Here is a 24,206-nt window from a genome sequence, read left to right on the forward strand (position 1 = left end):
TGGGTTTTATACTACTTTATAGGTTTTAGCACGTGTCCTTTGTCCCTCTGTGTCCTCCACCCTAGTGCTTGTAGGGCAGAGGTTTTAATGTGTTGCAGAGTGGCTGGCTTTCCCTTTTTATTCTCGTGGTTGGCCAGCCACTGTTATCCGCTTTCATGTTTTACTCCCTTCTGTTTGTAGCATGTCTCTCTTGTTTTCTTGTCCTCTGTTGTTCCTTTTAGTATTCGTTGCCTTCCCTTCATTTTTGTGGCTTTTCCTTTCTTTACGTTTTGTGTTTATATGTTTCGTCCATTTTATTCTCACCCTTATGGCATTGTTTTATTAGGAACAAGGGACCGATGACCTCGTAGTTTGGTCCCTTCTCTCTCTTTAAACCAACCAACCACTTTTGGCACTTGCTCCAGCAGCTTAATTTCACACTACCTGCAACTTTCCCGGTGGATGTGAACCCTTCACTACCTTGGCTTCGCGCGGTGGCCAGTGCTTACCTTGGACTTCATTCGCTTCCTAAGGACACTACTCTAGCCTCACTCTATCGCCTTCGGTTTCCCGACCTTCTCGTGGAACTTTGTGATAGTACATTTGTGCACACTGATGGCTCTCAGACTGGCCATGGAGTCGGGTGTGCCTTCATCATTGCCGCCAATGTTTTTCGGCTTCCGGCACGTTGTTTAGTATTTACAACCAAGCACTTCACCCGGTTTCAGGCCACGGAGTACATCCGGCGACACAGGTTTTTCAATTGTGTCTTTTGATCTGACTCTTTCAGCAGCCTTCAAAGACTCCGTGCTCTGTACATTTCCCATCCCTTAGAGCTACGGGTCCAGGAAAACTGTCACTTGCTCACTCTTGCACTCCCTGATGGAGCCATTGTGATGTTTATGTGGGTTCCTGGTCATGTCAGTCTGCCAGGAAACGAGGCTGCTGACACTGCTGCCAAGGCTGGTGTCTTCGTACCTCAACCCACTAGTTTCTATATTCTCTCCAGTGACGTCCGTGTTGCCGTCTGTGATGAGGTGGTGTCACTTCAGCATCGTCATTGGTCCTCCTTTCATGGGAATAAGCTCCAGATTACTAGGCCTCTTCCAGTAGCTTGGATGAACTCCTCTCGGTCCTCCTGCTTGGAGGAGGTCATTTTAACTAGGTTGCGCGTAGGGCACTACCTTTTTAGCTATCGCCATTTGTTAAGTGGTGCTCCCCCACCGCTTTGTGCACATTGCACCCAAGTTTTAGCTGCCCATTTTTAACTGTTAACGTTCCTGCTTGGGTTTGCCTTCTGAGTTATCGGCCATTTTAGCGCATGACATGTGGGCTGTCGACTGCATATTACTTTTTATCCGTCATACCAATATGGCAAAGGCAATTTAATTTTTATTTCTGGACCTCTATTTCTCTATGGTGTATTTTATAGCCCTTTCACCACGCCCCTGTTTTTAGCTGTCTGCTCTTTGTCAGTTGGGACTAACGTGTAGTCGTTTTTTAACTCCTCTCTTGCTTTGTGTTCTATAGTTTTGACTTAGGCACATATGACCCCAGTTATTTTGTGCAAAAAATTAATAAATAAATAAAAATGAGAAAAATCCTCGCACATTCCTCCCACCAGAATGTACGCCTTTTCGTCTTTCTTCTCACGCACATGATGATAAGTTATGCGCAGTCTAAATACCATCATGCCACAAAAACTTGCGCATATTATACTGTTCTCGTTATAACCATCTGATGCTTTTACTTGCCCATTTTCCATGTCATATCCTGTTTACTAAGAACCCTACCACAATGGACACCTGTTTCATCTTTATGCAGCAGCCCAAAACAGTATCCCTTTCCCTGGCTCAAACCCACGCCTACATCCTGTTTCTTAAATGCTATCTAAACCATGGAAGTCCCTCCCATGTCCCCAATTGTCTAACCATAAGAATTCCCTTCCCTGGATCCCACACCTCATTTCACAAGGACCTCCACCTTTTCAAATAGTGCAAATCCGTTTCCCTTATGATCATGGTACAGCAAAACTTCTCTCCATGGCGCAGACTGCCTTGAACCATCTCTGTGCCCTCCAAAATATATTGTTACTGTGCAATCCTCAGTACGTACACATCATCTCCGAAGTAGAAACCCTTGCATTCAAATACCTGGAGGAGAGTTTGAGACACCATCTCCATAAACTGTGTCCAGCCTGTTGACCTCTTACTCCCACATAGGGGCACTACTATCCATCAACACCCATTCCTCCCCCATGAACCCCCTCGTCAATCCCTCATGGCACCCAGACCCTGCATAGCTGATCTCTTCAATGTACCACGTCCTCCAAAACTCCCTCAAAACACCTCACAAAACACAACCCAAGTACACCCAAAACACTGTTGGTAACCTCCACACCAAAAACCTCAGTCCATTAGAAGTTTCAGTTCTATCCAAAGACGTAACCTTCTGCCCTGCCATATATTTAACATGTTGGACTTGTCAAAGACCTACTCTTCTTCTTCTTCTTCTTCTTCTTCTTCTTCTTCTCCTCCTCCAATCCCTACAGTGAAAACACTTGTTTTCCCCCAATCCCTCCAACCAAAGCCAATCTAATTCCAATGGTGAATTATCTCTCCCAGTTAATACCACCATCCAGCTGTGGCCCTCTCCCATCTAACCATCTGTAGTCAGCTTTCAGAAATTTCTTATCTCCAACTTGGCCTCATCAAGTTACCCAGGTCTCTTCCTAAAAACAGTAAACTTTTGGCAGAATAAAGTACAACCATACACAACCTGAGAACAGATTTAGTCCGAATCATCCTACCTGCAGCCAAAGGCTCCACCACTGTGGTTATGAATCACAGTGACTACCTGATGAAAAGCCTCTGTCAGCTGCCTGACTCATCCACCTACAAGCTCTGCCAGAGTGATCCCATCTTGGAAGTCCAACATAACCTCCACTCCCTGTTGAAATCCATAGGTCCTTCTCAGAAGCTCTCATTTCAGTCCCTCTCTCTTCTCAACCCAACACCGTATACACACACACACACACACACACACACACACACACACACACACACACCTATATACCCCCACAAAATCGACAAATTTCACAATCTGGACGCACCATTGTCTATTGTTCTTAGTTCGAAAAAATTTCCACTCTTGTTGACCAACATCTCCAACCCATTGCCTGAAACGTAGCCTCCCATATCAAATATACCAACCACTTGCTTCGCTGACTTTCCAACATCTCCACTCCTTAACCTCCTAGATCCCTACTTGTCTTTGTTGATGCCACCTCCATATGCACTAACATCCCTCTAGCCCATAGCCTTGCCACTAACAGATACTACCTCTATCTATTATCTTCAAACTCCAAATCCACCAACTCTTTCCTTATATAACTTCCTGATTATTATCCTGATCCACAACCACTTTTCCTTTGAAGGGATGGTTTACAAACAAATCTGTGCATCTGCATGGCACCCTCCAATGCCAACCTGTGTATGAACCATCTAGAGGTGATCTTCCTAGCCTCTCAAAACTCCCACCCCGAAGCTCGGTTCTTGTTCATTGATGATGTCTGCGAGATCTGGACTCTGGGCTAAGACACCATACCCATAGTCCTTCTTAATGTCAACACCTTCTCTTCCATCTGCTTCAACTGGTCCATTGCCCTCTACCCAATATGACACCTTCCTGGATGTTGACCTCCACTTCATTGATGGCCCTTTTACTGATTAATTAGTAATTTTAAGAAGAATAACTATGATGGAAATTTGCTGGTCCCGCACAAGAGGTGCAACAAAAGTGATTTCACTTGGGAGCATGTGTCTCAGCTAATTTATGCACTGTGTTGCACACTCCAGGCAGTCAGGCTTACGATTTTTCGCATACAAGAAAAATCTTTAACATATAATATTGTATTATTAGTTGATAGTTGTGTGAACCTCTTCTTTAAAGACAGTGTTACGGTATCCAGCTTTGTCTGCTTGAATTCCTTGCTTCTCCAAAGTATTACAGGTACCATTGATACAAATAGATACATATGGATGTGACGAAGCAGTGTTACGGTATCCAGCTTTGTCTGCTTGAATTCCTTGCTTCTCCAAAGTATTACAGGTACCATTGATACAAATAGATACATATGGATGTGACGAAGCAAGTTGGGATAACTTTACTTCCCCTCTTGTTTTGCTGTCTTCCTCCTTAAACTCATTTTTTCATTTTAACTTATTACAATTAACATATGTGAATATAATCTGCATTTTTATAAAAGAGAAAGTTTGGCCCTTAGTGTTAAAGAATATGACATCAGATCTAATTTTGTGCTTAGTTTTATGTATGTAATTGATTTTCTAAATTATTTTGATTGTCCCTAATTAGTATCTTTTATTATAGGGTGAAATCAGTAATTGTTTTGTAACTTAAATTCTATTGTTGACGTATAAACAAATATAAATTCTGTACTAATTGTAAACATTTGGAAGACAAAATGCTAGTATCGTAAGGGGAGCCGGAACGATCCATCTCACAAATAGAAGGAACATTTTTTCGAAAACCATTAAACGTATTGCTCTGAAATTTGGACTACATGTTCAGTGAATATTTCTCTACAAATTTATAATGCCATGTTAAGAAATATTTATTGGTTTTTGTTTTACAATTTTTTTAAACAGATGCTTATTTTTTTCTCTAAAATTTTGCACTTTTTCTTCTATAACCCTTGAATTATACACAATTTTTTTACAATTTGTTATAAAAATGAAGGAAAAGAAGTAAACAATATTGTGTATAAATTTCATTGATATACTGTTGCAGTTTTTGAGAAAATGTTCCTCAAAGATGAAAAATTTAAAGTTATGGGAATTGTTTCCAAAGTTTTTTAATACATTCCTGCCCCATATGATGGATTATCAGCATCCTCTTCTTTTTCCAGTGTTAGTTTCCTTTTCACTGGTCTTTTCTTCCCTTTTGCTGCATGTTGTAGGCTTTTGTCTCTTCTTCCTGCACTTTTTAGTCTTTCTTCATCAATTAGGCACATTGTGGAAATGGTATTGTGCCCTAGTTGGAAACCTAAACGTTTCAGCACATCACATTTGATAATATTTTCCTTCATTGTGTGTTGCCACTGCATCATACACTCCAAAATTCAATGTTTTTATCTGTACAAACTCTCGTTTGGGAATCCTAATCCAAATTAAATTATTTACACTTTCATTTGGATTTTGTGTTTTCCCATGTAAACACTCCTCCAATAAACTTGGCTGTGATAAATCTTTGAATATGGGCTTAATTACATCAATTACAGCATTTGGCAAACTATTTTTATGGGCATATTCCTTTCCTGATTGGTACTTACACCATGAGTCATCACCTGTGGGGCACAGTGCATGTTGTGGATGCTTATTTGTTGATGCAGTACGAGAATATAATGCCCATACTGCTCTCCTCATATGCTCAACGCTTCTTGTATTTTGCCTAATTGCACACCCATAATACCTCTGCAATCTATAAATTGCTTCATCTGTCAATATTCCTCTTCCTTCAAGGGCCTTACCATCACTAAGTTTCTGGGATCCTAATGTCTGCTTTAGTTTGCGCAAGCGAGCCCCCATGTGCTTCCGCACATGTCCAATGCACTCCTGTTTTTTAATGTGAATTTCATTGCCAGAATGATTGAGTTCCGCTACAGCTTTATATCACTTAGAATCACCATCTCCTAGATACTTAGTGTATCGTACATTATGCCACTCCTGTGATCTGGAAAAAAGAGCTTTCCACTCCATCTACTTCCATCGCTCCACCCGTGCCGCGAAAATTTGCTTCACAACTTTCACTATGTTCATCCTCGGTATTGCCCTCACATCTAAAATGTTTTGAGAGAATAGCAACATCAATTACTTTGCAGCTGTCTCCACTGGTAGCTGTCACAACTCCATTTAGAGATTTATGACGTCTACGTTGCCATGACCCATCTAAAGCAACAGTTAAATCTCTACAATTCCCATTATCTGTCACAGCTTCATCAACTGTTTTCTTCATTGTTGCTCGAGCAATATCTTCAGCGGAAGATCCCACCAATTCATTATAAAATCCAAACTTGGTTGGTGGTTTTGGCAAGTTCATAATTCCACATAACATTGTCCGTGCAGCACTTCCCTTGCCAATGCAACGTAAGCCATACACCAGCCTAACATTTATATCATACACCTTCTTTCCACTATTACCACTACGAGGAATACTGTTAGAATTAGAAAACGAAACTTCTGCAGCACATTTATTACACTTCAATAACATTTTACATGCAAAACCAATGTGTGAAGTTATTTTCAATTCCAGTCCTCTTTCTTTGCAAACTTGGCATAATACGTTATGTTTCAAAATATTAGAGAGCAAGGAAATGTTAATTATTTCATTGACGTCAATACTGTCACTTTCATAGTTTTCAAATTTTTCTTTGCTGTCACAAAGTTTCTGACGACAAGTGAGCACTGTCACAAGGTGAAATAAAGACCTGAAAGCAACATTATTTTCGTACCATAAGAATTCATATATCTCACATTATTAGTGAACTAATTAGAAATTCACATGGATGGAAAAAGAAAGACCGTACAAGTTTAGAAGTTTTTATAAACCTGAGAAAATTAATGTTCTTCATTTGTTCTCGTGCTCTCTCTCTCTCTCACTGTAGGTGTATTGCATTTTACTCTTTGTCGTAAACTACTTAGGAGAATTAATGGATAAAAATAAGCAGTGAAAAATAAAACATACACCCATATGGGTAAACCACCATACACGCTATCAACACCTCATCCACCAGCCACCAACAGTACTTGCATTTTGACAGCTGTCATCCATTCCAGACCACAAAATCCCTCCCATACATCCTAGCCACTCTGGACATTATATCTGCAGTGACGAAACCCCCCCCCCCCCCCTCCCTTTTCCCAGTATGCTGCAGACCTCACAAAAGCCTACACAGACTGGTAATACCTCCAGAAACCAGTCTACAAACAGATTTCTCTTGTCATATTCTCACACACCCTTAATCCTCCCACCACACCAAAGAATCAGTTGCAGAGGAGAGCTCCCTGTCACCCTTTACTAGAACAACTGACGCATATCCTTCGCCAGGGCTTTGATTATCTCTCATCCTGCCTGAAATGAGGGACTTTCTACCCGAGATTCTTTACCCCCTCCCTGCCCCCAAAGTGATGTTCATTGTACACTCAACCTACACAACATCCTAGTCCACCCTTATGCCACTCCCCCTTCCAACCCCTTGCCACACAGATCATATCCCTATGGCAGACAAAGGTGCAAGACATGCCCAATCCAGCACCTCCTACTTCATTCCTGTTACAGACTTATCCTAACCCATCAGAGGCCATGCCACCTGTGAAAGCAGCCATCTCATATTTCAGCACTACTGCAAAAACTGCACAGCCTTTACTATCAATCAGCTGTCCACCAGGTTGAATGGCCATCGCCATACTGTTGTCAAGAGAAAAGTTGACTATACAGTTGCATGACATGTAGCTGAGCACAACATGCTCAATTTCAGTGGCTGCTTCACAATCTAAGCCATCTGGATCCTTTTCTCTGCCGTCAGCTTCTCTGAATTACACAGGAAATGTCCTAAAAACCACACACAGAAACATAAAAATTCTGACTTTTCATAACCCTGTAAATACAGTGCAGGCATGATTAGTATATCTTGTGATTAGTATGACATCTTGTGTCAACTAGTCTTTCAAATGTTTCTGAACCATCTGTGGAGAATTTTAAATTTTTCTCTTAAATACCAGAAAATATTTCTCAGCGATGGTAGATTTGTCTGCTATTACGAAAGATGTCATAGTTTGTTTAATGGCCCAAAGTGTATCATATTATTTACGAAAACTTCTGAGGTTGAGGTTTCACACTAAGTTACTAGAATTCCTCAGCTAAACAACCGTTGTCTATAAGACAACACGATTGCCATCATTTAATTTTTAAATGTGCTAGTAGGAGAAAGAAAAAACAACTGTTGAGACATGCATGATTGTTTCATGATTGTTTAGTATGATTCAAAATAACAGTGTATCAGGAGTGCCAATCAGTGCTAGGTTATCAAAGGAGGCTTTGGAACTCTCAAAGGCATCAATCATGTCATTGATTGGTTTGATGATTTTGTTTGTAAATGTTCGCATCTTTCATTTATTTTATTATTTTTTTCAACATGTATCTGAATTCCATTTACATTCATACCCACACACACATAAGTTGGTGGAGCATATTAGTTTACATTTGTTTTCCCACAGTTCACCTTGATATTTTTGAGTGATTTGAGTTCGTATATGTGAAAAATTGTATACTGCTGTAATGAATATCTAGCAAAATAACTGATTATTGACATACTTTGCATTCTTACTTGGCAGAAACAGTATTAATGAAATTATTTCTTCAAAATTTGGGGAGGACTACTTGTTGCTTTGTTGTTGTCAAGAAAAAGTGAGAGATAATTGAAATACAATATTATGGAAAGGAAAGTTGCTACTCACAATATAGCAGAGATGCTGAGTCACAGATTGGAACAACCAAAAGACTGTCACAAATAAAGCTTTCCGCCATTAAGGCCTTTGTCAACTGTAGACTACACACACACACACACACACACACACACACACACACACACACACACACACACACACACCAAAGCACGTGCACAAATACAACTCACGTACACGACTGCAGTCTCATGCAACTGAAACCACACTGCCACAGTTATTTGTGACCATCTTTTTGTTGTGCCAATCTGTGACCCAAGATCTCCGCTATATGGCGAGTAGCAACTTTCCTTTCCATAATATTGTTACATTCCGTCCTGGATTTTCCATTTGATGAGATTGAAATACAGCATGATTTAAATGTTGTTGCATCTGGAACTGATATGTTCAGAATTTCATATCTGTGTAATGACTCAAAGAACAGAGAAATGACCAAATAGAAGTAACTTCTCGTGTAGAAATACACTGAAAGAGCATCAACACACTAAGCACAGACACATTATCTAAAAGAATGCAATAGCTTCAAAGGACCCACATATACTTAAATTAAGAGATACTGTGTAAATTTAAGAGTAATAGTGAATATTCTTATATTAACCTATGTGCATTTTGTCAAAATTTGTACAATTGCAAGAATGTTTTTCATTGCAGGACTTGCCGCCAACGCCAGTCCTATAGGACCCACCTTCGAAGTTCACGCACGTCTTCAAGAAGAGAGCATAGGAGCAGTAGTAAATTAAATGGTCATGACAGCAGGATTGAAAAACAAGGTGATGATGCACAAGAAGCTGAAGGTCAGTAACATTGTTCATTGGCCCCTCTCTTTGAAAGTGTACAGTGGTGTCCTTGATTACAGATTTCATTGTTCTACATGACATACTTTTTGTGTAATTTTATACAGGTGTTAGGCGCAGTACTAGACAACGAAAACTTCTTTATGATAACTTCAATACGAGTTGGATACTTGGAACTCAGACTCTGAGAGGCTACCCAATGTTCTTGCCAGACAAGGAAGAAGTGGAGAAAGGCTGCACGGAGGGCAGTTCTCGTACACAGGAGCGGGTTGAAGAGGAGGAGGAAGAGGAGGGAGACACTAGCAAAGAAACGTGCAAGAAAAAGAGACAACCATTGGTAGAAATGCCTGCTGCTGTAGATGATGTGAGTTGTACCATAGATTTTTTGATCAGCAACAAAATTTCCAGCTTGCTCCCGAACCCTCTCCCCCAGTTACGTGAATTACGCCTTTTACTGGGAACACTTGTATGAATGATACAATGTAGCACACACAACTGTGCACAAACTGAATAAATCATCTGCTGCTTCATAGTTGTCCTACGTTTTTTTTTTTTTTATGGTAGTGAATGCAGGAGCTCTGTACATTCAGGTTTTAAAATGAATTGCAACACTTACTGACTGTTTTAAGAGGAAAAGATGAAATATGAAATTTCAAAATTTTGGTTAGAAGATGAAAATGTCCTGTGGCAGTAAACAGTGGAAATGCAAATACAAAATGTTTAATATAACAGCTCAATTAACAAACTTTATTAGTAAGACTGTGCCTTGTATATACGCCTTTCTGTTACTGAATATTTCCATGATGATAACCACGTAAGAGAGAGATTTTGAAATAAATAGTAATCTGACTCTGCAGAATGTACACTGAAGGCTTTAAGAAAGCAATGTGCGATTACATTACATGTACAGATAAAACTCTATACTTATCCATGTCATCAGTCATCAGAAATATTCCACATTTGAGGTAAAGCCGTATATGATAATTAGGAACCATGGAATTTTACTATGTGAGAAAATGATTTCTCCCAGGATATTTCTTGTCATTTAAAATACTGTTATAGCTTTCCTTTGTGCCCTCCTGTCTTCTTCCTCACCCCTCTTTCTTATTATATCTTTTTAATTACAAAATATGTGATGTGTGACAGATTGTTTTAAGTGTAAATGAACTGGAATGCCACTCTACTCCAGTACCTTCAGGGTGAGGCATTGAAAAAGGAAGGGAGACAGTTTTAATGCCCTGTCAGTGGCAATGTCATTAGAAAGTAAGAAAGATATTGCAAAGTAGTTGATAAGTACTGGTGGGTTGAATCTTTAAGTTGGGCCGTGAGATGTGCTTGGATAGCTCTGTTGGTAAAAATGGGATCACCAAAAAGTTCCATATATTAGTCCTAGTTTTGCACTTGTTCTTAATGCTTCGGGATGTTTCAACATCGTATGTATTGTCTAAAACATCTTTTATAACCCTAGCTTGCTTTGTTTTTCATCTGTCTTTCTTTCCCTGTGGACTACGCCACAAAAGATAGGGAATTTCATTTTTTGAGCCACAGAAAATCTCTCGTGCAGGTTGTAGAAAACTCCCTCCCCTCCATTCTTAATTGCTGTATTCTTTTAACTTCATTTTCTCCTAATCCATCTTTTTTACTTCTCACTATGTCCATTGTGCCTCCTGAACAGAAGCTGTCAGAGTGCTTACAAATGCCCTATCTTTGACCTCCTATTCTTTCTGTTGCTTTTACCTTCATCTTAATCTTCCTTCATCCTCACAACATGAGTCCCTCTCTCCCTCAGGTCTGAGAAAATGTTAGGAGTTTTTAGTGTTTCCGGAGCATGGTTAGCTCATTCAGTTCTTGTCCAAGCCAACAGCCATTTACAGACTTAACTATCCTGTGTTGTTTCTGACCTTGTAATTCATATTGTAACAATATGTTTTAAGAGAGACAGTTTTCAGCTTTGTATGCTTGAGAGTGATGGTCCTTGTGTGTGTGTGTGTGTGTGTGTGTGTGTGTGTGTGTGTGTGTGAGAGAGAGAGAGAGAGAGAGAGAGAGAGAGAGAGAATGCGATTTTATGTAGCTTTCAGCATATCTGTATTTCATATATTTTGACTACATTCATCTCGTAAAATATTTAAAGGGTGCTGATAACTACAGTGTTGAGAACAAACTAAATCTGTCAATAAGAGCATTTTCTGGGTAGAGAATAGATGGAGGATTTTTAATGTAAGAATTATAATAATTCCATGTAGTTTAACGACCTGGTGCCAGTCTTTTCAGTTGGCCATCACATCGGTGACTTGTACATTCCTTAACTTACCCTGCTATTCCTACCAAGAAAGCTTAACGTAGAATCCAAACTACCTATCAATCGTGGCAAATCTTCTAATTTTTTTGGTAATCATCAATAGGGGCTTGACACTGCCAATTTATTTTTCTGTGCAAGCAGTGGCATAGTTCCTTTGTGGAAGCTGTGACATGTTTACAGCTCAATGTGTGTTGTGTGATCTTGTGAGACAAGTGCTTTAGAGGTTGCCACATGACGGCCACAGATTCTGCTGAAGTTTTGTGTCAACATTTGCACATGTCCCCAGTGAACATTGGTAAAGTTTTACTTTCACCAATACAATACTTCAGAGATCTAGCCATTTATTTGACCCCATAGTGCAACAATCGAAAGTGCATTCCTGAGTTTTCAACAACTTAGAGGCATATCATCTCCGATAATATTTTCTTGATAGAAACTAACCTAGACCATCTTCTACAACTTTTTGCACACTCTTAAATGAAATTATTAAAAAAATAAATAAATAAAATAATTAGGCAATTTTCATATGAATAATTTGAAGCAAAGTTGAAAAAATATGAAGTTTATGTTTTTATATCTTTGGAAGCAATTCCAGGATAAAACTGGAAACCTTGCGCATGACAACACACCAATAAAAGATGTTATAAAATTTCAATTTCCTGCTGCTTTCCAATAGTTTCCAAATTGATGGCAAAGTTGACATTTTTTGTAAAAATGGCAAAAATGGCTAAAGCACATAAAAAACCAGATTTGTTTTACGATGCAAGTACCCATGACCCTAGAAAATGATAAAGTGACGATGCATTTAAGATATACCCATATTTCGCTGGTACCTTAATTAAATCTGACTTCTTTATTATGTTCTTCAAATATTAGGAACACTCTGGCAAAAGTTCCTGATGATTAGGAAGAAAAAGTGGTGTATTTTGTCATGGCTCATCATGACATATTTCAGTTTACTATTTTTTTCCCTATGAGAGGTACTGGATATCGTGGTAGTAAATTTGTTGGACAACAGCTACAGCACCCATCATATAAACTGTCTTCAAATTTTAAAGAATTGTCACATTTTTTTAAGTTTTGGGGAAGTCGATAGCAGTCTGCTTGACATTTTTGGATTCACATTATTTAGTATTTTTATTATTTCTTTTTATTGTACACTGCTATTGACATGCTAGTTTAATTCCATTTTAAGATGTAGTGTGGTTGTGTAGTTTGCAGTGTATATTAACTGATGACAAATTGTGTAAACATGTTGCTATGGTTCATGGTGGCTTAACCACTGCTGGTTTCTGTCAGTGTGAGAAAACCAGCATCCCCCCCCCCCCCCCCCCTCAATCATTAATAGCTGTGCAACAGCAGCCACTGATGGATTTCCTTACCACAGGTTCCCAAGCCTTTCAGGGTTTCTTGATGCAGGATCTCAACCCTGATGATACATTTCTTTCAGTGTCGGAGGACAAAGCTAGAAGGGGACTCTTCAGGATCCGATGCGTATGTTTCCTTCAAGCTCCATGAATGTTACAGCTTTCCTCATGAGGAGAACTATACTGCCAACCAGACTGTCACTGAGAAATAACTACCGGGTGATCAAAAAGTCAGTATAAATTTGAAAACTTAATAAACCATGGAATAATGTAGATAGAGAGGTAAAAATTGACACACATGCTTGGAATGACATGGGTTTTCATTAGAACCACCCCATATTGCTAGATGCCTGAAAGATCTCTTGCGTGCGTCGGTTTGTGATGATTGTGTGTTCGGCCACCACTTTCGTCCTGCTTGGCCTCCCAGGCCCCCAGACCTCAGTCCGTGCGATTATTGGCTTTGGGGTTACCTGAAGTCGCAAGTGTATCGTGATCGACCCTCGTCTCTAGGGATGCTGAAAGACAACATCCGATGCCAGTGCCTCACCATAACTCTGGACATGCTTTACAGTGCTGTTCACAACATTATTCCTCAACTACAGCTATTTGTTGAGGAATGATGGTGGACATATTGAGCATTCCCTGTAAAGAACATCATCTTTGCTTTGTCTTACTTTGTTATGCTAATTATTGCTATTCTGATCAGATGAAATGCCATCTGCCAGACTCCCCCCCCCCCCCCCCCCCCCCAATAAAACCCCATGTCATTCCAAGCATGTGTGTCAATTTGTACCTCTCTATCTACATTATTCCGTGATTTATTCAATTTTCAAATTTATACTGACATTTTGATCACCTGGTACAATAATGTGCTGTTATAGAACCTAGTACATGTCACTCCTTGATGGCCAATAAAATAAATTTGTCAGGACATCTGGATGCATAATGCTCATTAAAGCATCCTTCTACTCAGTGTGCTCAGCTGAAGTCTCTTTCCAATTCACCATTCTTTTTTAGGAATGCATGCAGCATATTGTCCTTTCTGGAGGGCCACTCTATTTTGCTTCTGCACGGAGAGTGTTGATGATGTTAAATTTGCTTACACCAGCAGAGAATAAATTGATTGAAATAATTTTATTACAAGAACAGTGTTTTTAACATGGCGCATTTCAGCAGGAACTAGAGAAAAATCATGATTTTCTACCAATTGATGATACAACGATTCAGGGCAGCAGTGTTTCATATGATGCACCATCTTTTCTGCCCAGAATTATTGACAGTAGTGAAGGAGATATATTAACATTGGACCTTCAACCAGGAGAATATGCTGCTTGCATTTGTGAAAAACAGTGGTGGATTTGAAATATCTGTGAGATTTCTGCTGAGCAGAAGGATGCTTTTATAACCTTTATGAACCCAAATGACCCAGCAATTTTATTTTATTGGCCACCTAGGGGTGACAAATCTTGGGTTCCATAACAGCACATTACTGCAGTTATTCCTTCACCCTGAGTGAGATTGTCTGGCCAGCAGTACAGTTTTCCTCATCACATTTAACAGCAAGTTGGTGAAACCTGTAAAAAAATCCAAGTAATTTGAAGGAAACAATCTTAGGATCCTAAAGAGACTACTTTTAGCATTGTTCTCTGACACTGAAAGAAATGTATTGTCATTCTTGAGATCCTGTGTCCTCTTCCATTCCATTCAACTGCTGTTCCAAGTCCTTCGCAGTCTCTGGCAGAATTATAATGTCATTGGCACACATCAAAGCTTTTATTTCTTCTCCCTGGACCTTAATTCCTACTCCGAATTTTTCTTTTGTTTCCTTTACTGCTTGCTTGCTCAGAATACAGATTGAATAACATTGGGGATAGGCTACAACCCTGTCTCACTCCCTTCTCAACCACTGCTTCCCTTTCATGTCCCTCGACTCATTATAACTGCCATCTGGTTTCTGTACAAATTGTAAATAGCATTTTGTTCCCTGTATTTTACCCCTGCCACCTTTAGAATTTGAAAGACAGTGTTTGTCAACACTGTCAAAAGCTTTCTCTAAGTCTACAAATGCTATAAATGAAGATTTACCTTTCCTTAACCTATCTTCTATGAGAAGTCATAGGGTCAGCATTGCCTCATGTGTTCTTACATTTCTCCAGAATCCAAACTGATCTTCCCCGAGGTCGGCTTCCACCATTTTTTCCATTCTGTTGTAAAGGATTCATGTTAGTATTTTGCAGCCGTGACTTATTAAACTGGTGGTTCGGCAATTTTCACACCTGTCAGCACCTACTGTTTTTGGAATTGGGATTATTATATTCTTCTTGAAGTCTGAGGGTATTTCATCTGTCTCCTATATCTTACTCACCGGATGGAAGAGTTTTGTCATGGCGGGCTCTCCCAAGGCTATCAGTAGCTCTAGTTGTCTACTCCCAAGGCCTTGTTTAAAGTTAACTCTTTCAGTGCTTTGTCAAATTCTCCACGTAGTATCACATCTCCTTTCTCGTCTTCTCTAAGTCCTCTTCCATTTCCGTACTGCTGCCCTCAAGTACATCTCCCTTGTATAGACCCCCTCTATATGCTTCTTACACCTTTCTGCTTTCTCTTCTTTGCTTAGGATTGGTTTCCCATCTGAGCTCTTGATATTCATTGAGGTGGTTCTCTTTTCTTCGAAGGTCCCTTGAATTTTCCAGTAGGCAGTATCTATCTTACTACCCCTGGTGATATATGCTCCTACATCTTTACATTTTTCCTCTAGCCATTTCTGCTTAGCCATATTGTACTTTGGACATTTGTGTTCTGTTCCGCCTGCTTAATTTATCCCATTTCAATATATTCTCCTTTCGCCAATTAAATTCAATATCTCTTGTACTACCCAAGGAGTTCTGCTAGCCCTCATCTTTACCTACTTGATCTTCCTGCTGCCTTCACTATTTCATCTCTCAGAGCTACCCATACTTCTTCCACTGTATTCCTTTCCCCTGTTCTTGTCAGTTGTTCCCTAATGCTCCCTCCGAAGCCTCCAGTTCTTTCAATTTATCCAGGTCCCATCTCCTTAAATTCCTACCTTTCTGCAATTTATTCAGTTTTAATCTGCCGTTCATAATAAGTAAATTGTGGTCAGAGTCCCCATCTGTCCCTGGAAATGTCTTAAAATTTAAAATCTGGTTCCTAAATCTAACTACTATATAATCAATCTGAAACCTTCCAGTGTCTCCAGATCTCTCTCACGAATACAACATTCTGTCATGATTCTTAAACCAAGTATTAGCTATGATTAAATTCTACTCTATGCAAAAAATCTACCATTTGTCTTCCTCTTTCATTCCTTTCCCCAATCCATATTCACCTACTGCTTTTCCTTATCTTCCGTTTCCTACTACAGAATTCTAGTCCCCCATGTCTATTACATTTTCATCTCCCTTAACTACCTAATTTCTTTTACCTCATCATACATTTCCTCAATCTCCTCCTCATCTGCGGAGCTATTTGGCATGTAAACTTGTACTGCTATGGTGGGTGTGTGCTTTATGACCATCTTGGCTACAATAATGCGTTGACCGTGCTGTTCATAGTAGCTTATCCATGTTCCTTTTCTTTTTTTTTTAACCTACTTCTGTATTACCTCTATTTGATTTTGTGTTTATTCACGTGACCAGAAGCCCAGTTCTTCCTGCCACCAAACTTCACTAATTCCCACTATATCGAACTTAAATCTATTAATTCCCCTTTTTAAGTTTTCTAACCTACCTGCCCAGTTAAAGGACTTTCCACACTCCTATCGGTATAATGCCAGTTTTGTTTCTCCTGATAATGACGACGTCCTGAGTAATCTGCACCAGGAGATCTGAATGGGGGCTATTTTACCTCCATAATATTTTACCCAAGAAGATGCCATCATCATATAACCAAACACTAGAGCTGCATACCCTTGGGAAAAATTACGGCTGTAATTATCCCTTGCTTTTAGCTGTTCGAAGTACCAGCACAGCAAGGCCATTGTGGTTGATGTTACAAGGCCAGATCAGACAAACATTGTTGTGTCTAGACAAGACAGCCTAGACACAATGAGAGGAAGCCGAAAGGCACGCGCTAAGCCAAAGCAGGGTGCGTGAGGTCTGAAACAGGATACGTAATGAATGCTATAAAGAAAAGTACGTAGCTTCTGGAATACTTAACTTTAATCCATCCTTTTGGTACATCTGGAGATTGTGGCGATACAAGTGAGACTCTTTAGATACATGCAATGTTACTAATGGCGCCTTGCTAGGTGGTAGCCATTGACTTAGCTGAAGGCTATTCTAACTATCTGCTCGGCAAATGAGCGAGGCTTCGTCAGTGTGCATCGCTAGCTACGTTGTCCGTACAACTGGGGCGAGTGCTAGTCCGTATTTCAAGACCTGCCTTGTGGTGGCGCTCGGTCTGCGATCCCTGACAGTGGCGACACGCGGGTCCGACATGTACTAATGGACCGCGGCCGATTTAAAGCTACCACCTAGCAAGTGTGGTGTCTGGCGGTGACACCACATTCCTCCCCCGCAAATCGGCGAACGGTCGTGTTACAAGGCTTCCGCCCGCCGTGGGGAGGACCCCAGGTTGACGTATGCGATGAGGTGGGGAGCCTAACAACAGGCGAGGCTGTGCCACACGCACCCGGCCATTCGGTCCGAGGGGATCTAGGAAACGCCTGAAAACCTAGTCCAGGGTGCACGTCAACATGAGGTGTAGGCGCCCGTAAAGAGACAGGAGGGGCCGAAGGGTCGAACTCCATTGCGTCGGGGTACCCGACGCGCGAAGACGCCATGTGGTCCGGAGTGGGCAAGAGTTCCATGGCGGAGGACGGCTGGTCACGGGAAGCAATCGGCGGCGCGTGACCCAGGGAGGTGCCCGGCGGCTGCAGCGACGCGCCCACTGCAGGCGGCACCGGCGGGAGAACAAGCGGCGGCGGCGCGTCGCTATGGGGCAAAATGGAAGGCATCGTCGGTAACACCTGGGGATGAGGCGAGCCAGTAGATGGGTCCCCAGGGCGCTGACCGGACGGCACCGTCGCTGAAAGCAGACGGGGAGCGGCAGAACCCGTGCGACGACAGAGGCGCAGCTGATTGAGATGCCGACGCACCTCACCAGAGGCCCCCAAAACCAAATACATCGCGCGGCCGAGGCAGCGAAGAATGCGCCCTGCGAGCCAACGCCGTGAACCGCGAAAGTTGCGATAGAATACAACGTCGCCTGGAGCAAAAGCAGGAGTCTGCCGCTGCACAGGAACCTGAGGCGGCGGATGCAGCAAAGACATCAAACGTGGAGCAACTCAGCCGGCGAGCGACCATCTCGGGGCTGAGAGCGATACGAAGACAAAAAGAGCAACAACGCGTCCTCCCGAGAATGCGACTCTTTCAACTTCACCATCTGTGACTTGAAAGTCCGGACCAATCGTTCAGCGGCACCGTTTGACTGAGGCGAAAACGGCGCGGATGTCAGATGTTGAATACCATTGGCCTTGCAGAATGACTGAAATTCTGCGGACGTGAATTGTGGGCCATTGTTGGAAACAATAGTCTGCGGAAGACCTTCAATGCAAAAGATAGCAGACAACGCTTGGATGGTGGCAAATGACGTCGTGGAAGGCATCCGGACAACAAAAGGAAAATTACTGAAGGCATCTACCACAACCAACCATCTAGCATTCCAGAATGGACCACCAAAATCGATGTGCAAGCGTTGCCAAGGGGAAGTGGCTTTTGGCCGTGCAAAGACTTTCCGCGGCGGTGCGGATTGTTGTTCGGCACACGCCATGCAAGAAGAACACATTTTCGTAATCGCAGCATCGATTCCGAACCTAGTACAGTGCTGACGAGCAAGTTGTTTCGTTCGCACTATACCCCAATGTCCTTGGTGAAGAAGCCGTAAAACAGAGGACTGTAACGAACGTGGGACCATGACTCTGGACTGATCATTATCAGAACGCAACAACAAAACACCACGTCGTACAAAAAGTCTCTCCTTATGAGCAAAAAATTGGCGAACCAACGGATCCTCGATCCGTGACTTTGACAAGGGCCATTGCGTAGCAACAAAACGCAAAACGGTAGCAAGGACAGGGTCAGCAGCTGTGACTGTAGCTACACGACGAAAATCAATCGGAAACGATTCGACCACTTCATCGGTTTCCGAATCAATGAACATGCAAGTAAGTTCGGAAGAATCGAATGCTCTATCCTCAGTAACAGGCAAACGGGACAATGCATCGGCGTTTCCGTGCTTAGCAGTGGACCGATACAAGATATCGTAGCGGTACTGCGAGAGGAAAATAGACCAGCGAATGAATTTCTGCGCTGTACGTGGAGGTACAGGCTTGTTCGGATGAAAAAGCGACGTCAAAGGTTTGTGGTCTGTGATGATGGTAAAGTGACGACCATACAAGAAATCATGGAACTTAGTAACACCAAACACGAGAGCCAAAGCTTCTTTCTCTATCTGGGAATAATTTCTTTGCGCAGACGAGAGCAATTTGGACGCAAAGGCAATAGGGCGATCATGCGACCCATCTTTGTGCGCAAGCACAGCACCGATCCCGAAATCCGATGCATCTACCATCAACAAAAGGGGTTTCTGGGGATCGAATGGCGTAAGGCAAGTATTAGAAAGCAACGCCGATTTCAACTGGCGATAGGCGCATTCGCATTCCGTCGTCCAGACGAACAGAACACCCTTACGGCGTAAGCTATGAAGCGGAGCTGAAATGGGAGAGGCATTGCGCAGAAAGCGATGATAATAGTTAATTTTACCCAACACACTCTGTAGCTGCTTCAAATTCTGCGGCGAAGGCAAGTCTTGTATGGCACGGAGGTGCTCTGGACTCAGATGTATGCCTTGTGCATTTATGACATGTCCCAGATATGGTAAGTCACGAGCAAAAAACACACATTTGTCCTTCCGCAAGCAAAGACCATTTTGTCGCAATACCTGAAATAATGTTCGTAGTTGTGCTAAATGCTCGTCTGCTGTCTGTCCGGAGATCACAATATCGTCCAGATAGTTTGCAGCAGTAGGGACCGACGCACAAACAGTTTGTAAATATTGCTGAAACAATGCAGGGGCGGACGCACACCCAAATGGCAGTCTTTTGAATCGGTACAAACCAAGATGCGTGGTAACCACCAAGACGCGCTGGGATTCGGCGTCCACTGGGATTTGCAAGTACGCATCTGCTAGGTCCAACTTCGAAAAATATTTACCCGGGCACAGTTTATCAAAAAGATCTTCCGGGCGGGGTAAGGGAAAAGTTGCAATCACTAGTTGTGGATTCACTGTTGCCTTGAAGTCCACACAAAGTCTCAGTTTTCCGGAAGGTTTCGGCAAAATTACTAAGGGTGAGGCCCAGAGATAAGCTTGCACACGTTCAATTACACCTTGTGATTCTAAATCGTTTAATGTTCTTGCGCGCTCGGAAAAATTTCGGTTGCGCATTTACTTTCAGTTCCAAATGTGCTTTATAGTTCTTAGCGCAACCCAGGCCCGGTGCAAAAATGTCTGCAAATTCTTCACACAGACGAGAAACACTGTCTGAAGGCACAGTCTGATCCACTGATAGGACCTGATTTACTATAGACATGTTAAACAATTGAAATAAATCTAAACCAAACAAGTTCACTGCAGTAGAAGAACGAAGAACGTAAAATGACACAAGTTTTGTTTGTCCCTTGTATGTTGCAAGAAGAGTGCACTGTCCTAACACAGGGATATTCTGACCTGAATAACTATGTAACTGAACATTTGCGGCACGCAACGGAGGTTTGCCCAGTTGGTTGTACGTGTCATGATTGAGCAATGAAACTGCAGCTCCGGTATCGAGCTGGAATGGTATGACCTTGCCGTTAAAGTCCAAATCTAAAAAAAGTTTAGTGTCCTGCTGACGACAAGAGCGACTGTCTCGTGCAATTTGAACTGACACTGGTACAGAAGCACTTGCGTCTTGACGCGAGTTCCGGCGACGTTGACGCACAGTATTTGTGGGACGAACACAGTCACTGTTAGAGACAGTGGCACTGGACGAAGTTGAATTAACTACATGAATGTCCATGGGCGAAGGTTCACGAGCCTGAGTATTCTTGGTTCGATTCCGGCGCGAAGCAAAGGGCCTGGAATGATTAAGAGTGTCTGATCTGAGCTTTTTCTGGCAAACACTTTGAACATGTCCTTTTTTATTACAGTAAAAGCAAGTAGCTTGGCGTGACGGGCAATTTTCACGCGAATGTCTAGTAGCACACCGTGGGCATGATTTGACTGCATTTGTATGCTGGCGCGGCACACCTGGTTTAGAGCGTGGCGGCAGCTGCGTGGACGTGCGCGAGGGCAGTTTACTGGGCCGTGCAGCGCGCCCGGCGGGCCGGTTAATGTTACACACGGCTGGCGAAGTTGCAAATGATTCCTGAGCAAAGTCAAGCGTGTCTTGTCTATCCAATATGTCTATCACTTGTTGAAGGGAGGGATTGACTAGTTTCAAAATCTGTTCCCGTATACGAACATCAGAAACGTTCCGTGCTATTGCATCACGTACCATAGTATCTGAAGAAGGGAGTCCACATTCACACTCAAAAGCACAATCTCTTGTAAGGCCTTGCAACGTTGCAACCCACTCCCTATTAGTTTGACCGGCCGTACGTTTTGTACGAAAGAAAGTATACCTTTTTGCAACTACATTAACGGTTTCCTTGAAATAGGCATCTAAAGCAGACAAAATTTCTTCGTAAGACAGAGTTGCTACATCGCGTCGGGGAAATAATTTCACTATCACACGGTACGTTTGCACCCCTACACACGACAATAAATGAGGCTGCCGCTCGTTACCCTGAATTCTGTAGGCGGCGAGATGAAATCCAAACTGGCGTGACCACTCCGTCCATGTTTCCTTAGCTGGGTCAAAGGGCCTAAAAGGCGGTGCAACTGGGAGTTGTGGCTGCGGTAGCGGTGGAGCGGCGGCTGCCGCATCGTTTTGCAGTGCACGTTGACCCTGGACGAGCTGTCCAAGGGCATCCAATAACGCCTGCGTCTGCTGATTCTGCAAGCGATAAAATTCGGACAGTACATCTGGCGAAGCCATTACACAAGTAAATGTAAGCAATTAGAAAGAACAAGACACTTTCCGTTGACTCGTCGCCAAAAATTGTTGTGTCTAGACAAGACAGCCTAGACACAATGAGAGGAAGCCGAAAGGCACGCGCTAAGCCAAAGCAGGGTGCGTGAGGTCTGAAACAGGATACGTAATGAATGCTATAAAGAAAAGTACGTAGCTTCTGGAATACTTAACTTTAATCCATCCTTTTGGTACATCTGGAGATTGTGGCGATACAAGTGAGACTCTTTAGATACATGCAATGTTACTAATGGCGCCTTGCTAGGTGGTAGCCATTGACTTAGCTGAAGGCTATTCTAACTATCTGCTCGGCAAATGAGCGAGGCTTCGTCAGTGTGCATCGCTAGCTACGTTGTCCGTACAACTGGGGCGAGTGCTAGTCCGTATTTCGAGACCTGCCTTGTGGTGGCGCTCGGTCTGCGATCCCTGACAGTGGCGACACGCGGGTCCGACATGTACTAATGGACCGCGGCCGATTTAAAGCTACCACCTAGCAAGTGTGGTGTCTGGCGGTGACACCACAAACATCTAGACCGTTGCCCCTGCAATTTCTGAAAAGGCTGCTGCCCCTTGTGAGGAGCCACGCCTCTCAATAGATAACCCTCCATTGTGGTTACACCTACGGTACAGCTATCTGTATCATTGAGGCACCCAATGTTCACTGAGAGCATGTGTGAATGCTGGAACAAAATTTCAGCAAAATCTCTGTTGGTCATATGGGAAATTTTCCGATATTAGAATACTTGACATGAAATGCCCAAATTAAGATCTATATTTAGAAAATGATCATGGTTTGATTGTAACATGAAAACATTATACAGAGGGGTCCAAAAAAATGTATCCACTGTGTAAAAGTCCATAACTGGCAAAGTAATTGATGGAGTTGTCTCATCTTTTGTAGTGTAATAGTTTGTAATTCCGGCAATCGCCACACAAGCGTTGTATTACGTTGTTTTGTTTTGTCAGATGATAATCACCAGATAGTCATTGTTTTGTTCTTAGTTGCACCTAGTTACTCGAGTAAACGTGACACTGGCGCAAGTCTTACATTCGATGGAAGGAGTCGGTTTTGAAGTGGTATGTTAAGTACGAAAACATTAATGAGGTTCAACAACAATGTCTAAATGAGTATCAAACAGAACCACTGACACGTTTAACGATTTGTCGCATTCAAGACAAATTTGAAGTTGGAGGCTGTGTTAAAGATGTACACAAACAACGATCTGGATGTCCTGTAACAGTAACAAGTCCTGCTAACTCCCGTCGTGTGTTATAACAATTCACTCGCTCACCACAGAAGTCTGTGTGACAGTGTGCCCGTGAAACTGGAGTGAGTCACTCAAGTGTTTGGCAAATTTTGAAGACAGCAATGTGGAAGTGCTACATCCCACGATTGCTACACGCAGTGAACGAGGACGACCCAGATCGTAGAATGGAGTACTGCGAGTGGTTTACTAACATGGCGCGCAATGATGAAGAGTTTGCAGAGATGATAGTGTGGTCTGATGAGGCGCAGTTTAAACTCAGTGGTACAATAAATCGCCACAATTGCATCTACTGGGCCGCCGAAAATCTGAACGTCCATGTAGACAAAGCTGTGAATATGCCAGGAGTAAATGTGTGGAGTGGGTTGTCTTACCGTGGCTTGATTGGGCCATTCTTCTTTGACGGCACAGTTACCGGTGAGGTGTACCTTCAGAAGCTTCAGACATCCATTTTATGTGCCATCCGAGACTTGTATGGAGACGGAAGAGTTTACTTTCAACAAGATGGTGCCCCAGCCCACTGCCAAATTCATGTTAGGACGTATCTCGACGAAAATCTACCAGGAAGATGGATAGGCCATAGAGGTGCTGTGGATTATCCACCACGTTCCCCCAGACCTAACTCCTCTGGACTTTTACCTGTTGGGAACACTAAAGGATATCGTTTATCAACAAAAGCTACACACATTGGACGAACTTCGAGAGTCCATCGTACATTCATGTGCAAATATCCAACTGAACACGTTGCAGTCAGTAGTTAGTGCTGCAGTTCGGTGGCATCGTTTGTGTGTGGATGTTAATGGTGACCGTTTCGAACACCTACAGTGATGTC

General features: G+C 42.3%; 1 protein-coding gene across 2 annotated transcripts in view; it reads left to right on the forward strand.

Annotated features, from left to right (window-relative positions):
- The window catches only part of LOC124619245 (ATPase family AAA domain-containing protein 2-like), a 236,223-nt gene that overhangs the window by 73,510 nt on the left and 138,507 nt on the right, over positions 1-24,206 (forward strand). For both annotated transcript variants that reach the window (XM_047145490.1, XM_047145491.1), the window contains 2 exons: positions 9,171-9,313; positions 9,421-9,677. In XM_047145490.1, the coding sequence (XP_047001446.1) occupies positions 9,171-9,313; positions 9,421-9,677 (400 nt within the window). The remainder of the gene's footprint in view (positions 1-9,170; positions 9,314-9,420; positions 9,678-24,206) is intronic.

This window comes from Schistocerca americana, chromosome 6, assembly GCF_021461395.2.
Source record: "Schistocerca americana isolate TAMUIC-IGC-003095 chromosome 6, iqSchAmer2.1, whole genome shotgun sequence".
NCBI classification, from domain to species: domain Eukaryota; kingdom Metazoa; phylum Arthropoda; class Insecta; order Orthoptera; family Acrididae; genus Schistocerca; species Schistocerca americana.